General features: G+C 70.6%; 1 protein-coding gene across 1 annotated transcript in view; it reads right to left on the reverse strand.

The window, feature by feature from the left end:
• Positions 1-501, reverse strand: part of EMH_0035850 (uncharacterized protein) — a gene marked incomplete at both ends in the record, with an annotated part of 5,222 nt that extends 4,721 nt beyond the window's left edge. Inside the window, one exon of the mRNA XM_013495015.1 lies at positions 8-501. Coding sequence (XP_013350469.1) covers positions 8-501 — 494 coding nt within the window. The remainder of the gene's footprint in view (positions 1-7) is intronic.
• Positions 502-756: the final 255 nt, after the last annotated feature.

A 756-nucleotide genomic window follows, 5' to 3' on the forward strand; every position in this document is an offset into this window, starting at 1 on the left:
CGCCCACGCAGCTACACTGCGGGGGGCCCCCGAGGGGGCCCCCCAGGGGGCCCCCGAGGGGCCCCCTCCTGGTGCTGGCAAGACAGCAACAGGGGCCCTTTGAGCGAGCTGCCCCTTCGCCGCCTCCGTGGCCCCTGGGGGCCCCCCTGGGGGCCCCCCTAGGGGCCCCCCTAGGGGGCCCCCTGCATAAGCAGGGGGGGGCCCCCATGGGGGGGGGGCCCCATATGTGGGGCCCCCGGTTGCTTCGATGTGCTGCAGGTGCTGCAGGGCTGCTGCGAGGCATCCATATACCGCTGCAGTGGCAGCGATCTCCCGGGGGGAGAAGGGGGCCCCCAGGGGGCCTCCATGGGGGCCCCCCTGGTGTCTGCTGAGGCCCCTGAGGAGACAGCGAAGGGCCTCAAGGAGGGCCCACAGCATCTGCTCGCACAGCAGCAGCATAGCCACCAAAGAAGATGCAGGGGGGGGCCCCGGGGGGCCCCCCGGGGGGCCCCCCTCCTGCATTGCTTGGGGGGGCCCCCGGGGGCCCCCACACAGTTCACAAAGGAGGGGCCCCCCCTCCCCTACTTTATGGGAGCTGCTGCTGCTGCTGCTGCTGCTGCTGCTGCTGCTTCTACACACCACCCCAAACGACTGAGGGGCCCCAGTGCAGTCGTCAACAGCAGCAGCAGCAGCAGGAGCTGCAGCAACAGCAGCAGCAGGAACTGCAGCTGCAGCAGCAGCAGCAGCAGCAGCTTTTATGGCTACAGCTAGTCTTGC

The sequence above is a fragment of the Eimeria mitis genome, genomic scaffold, assembly GCF_000499745.2.
Source record: "Eimeria mitis Houghton genomic scaffold, Emh_scaff1384, whole genome shotgun sequence".
NCBI lineage: Eukaryota > Apicomplexa > Conoidasida > Eucoccidiorida > Eimeriidae > Eimeria > Eimeria mitis.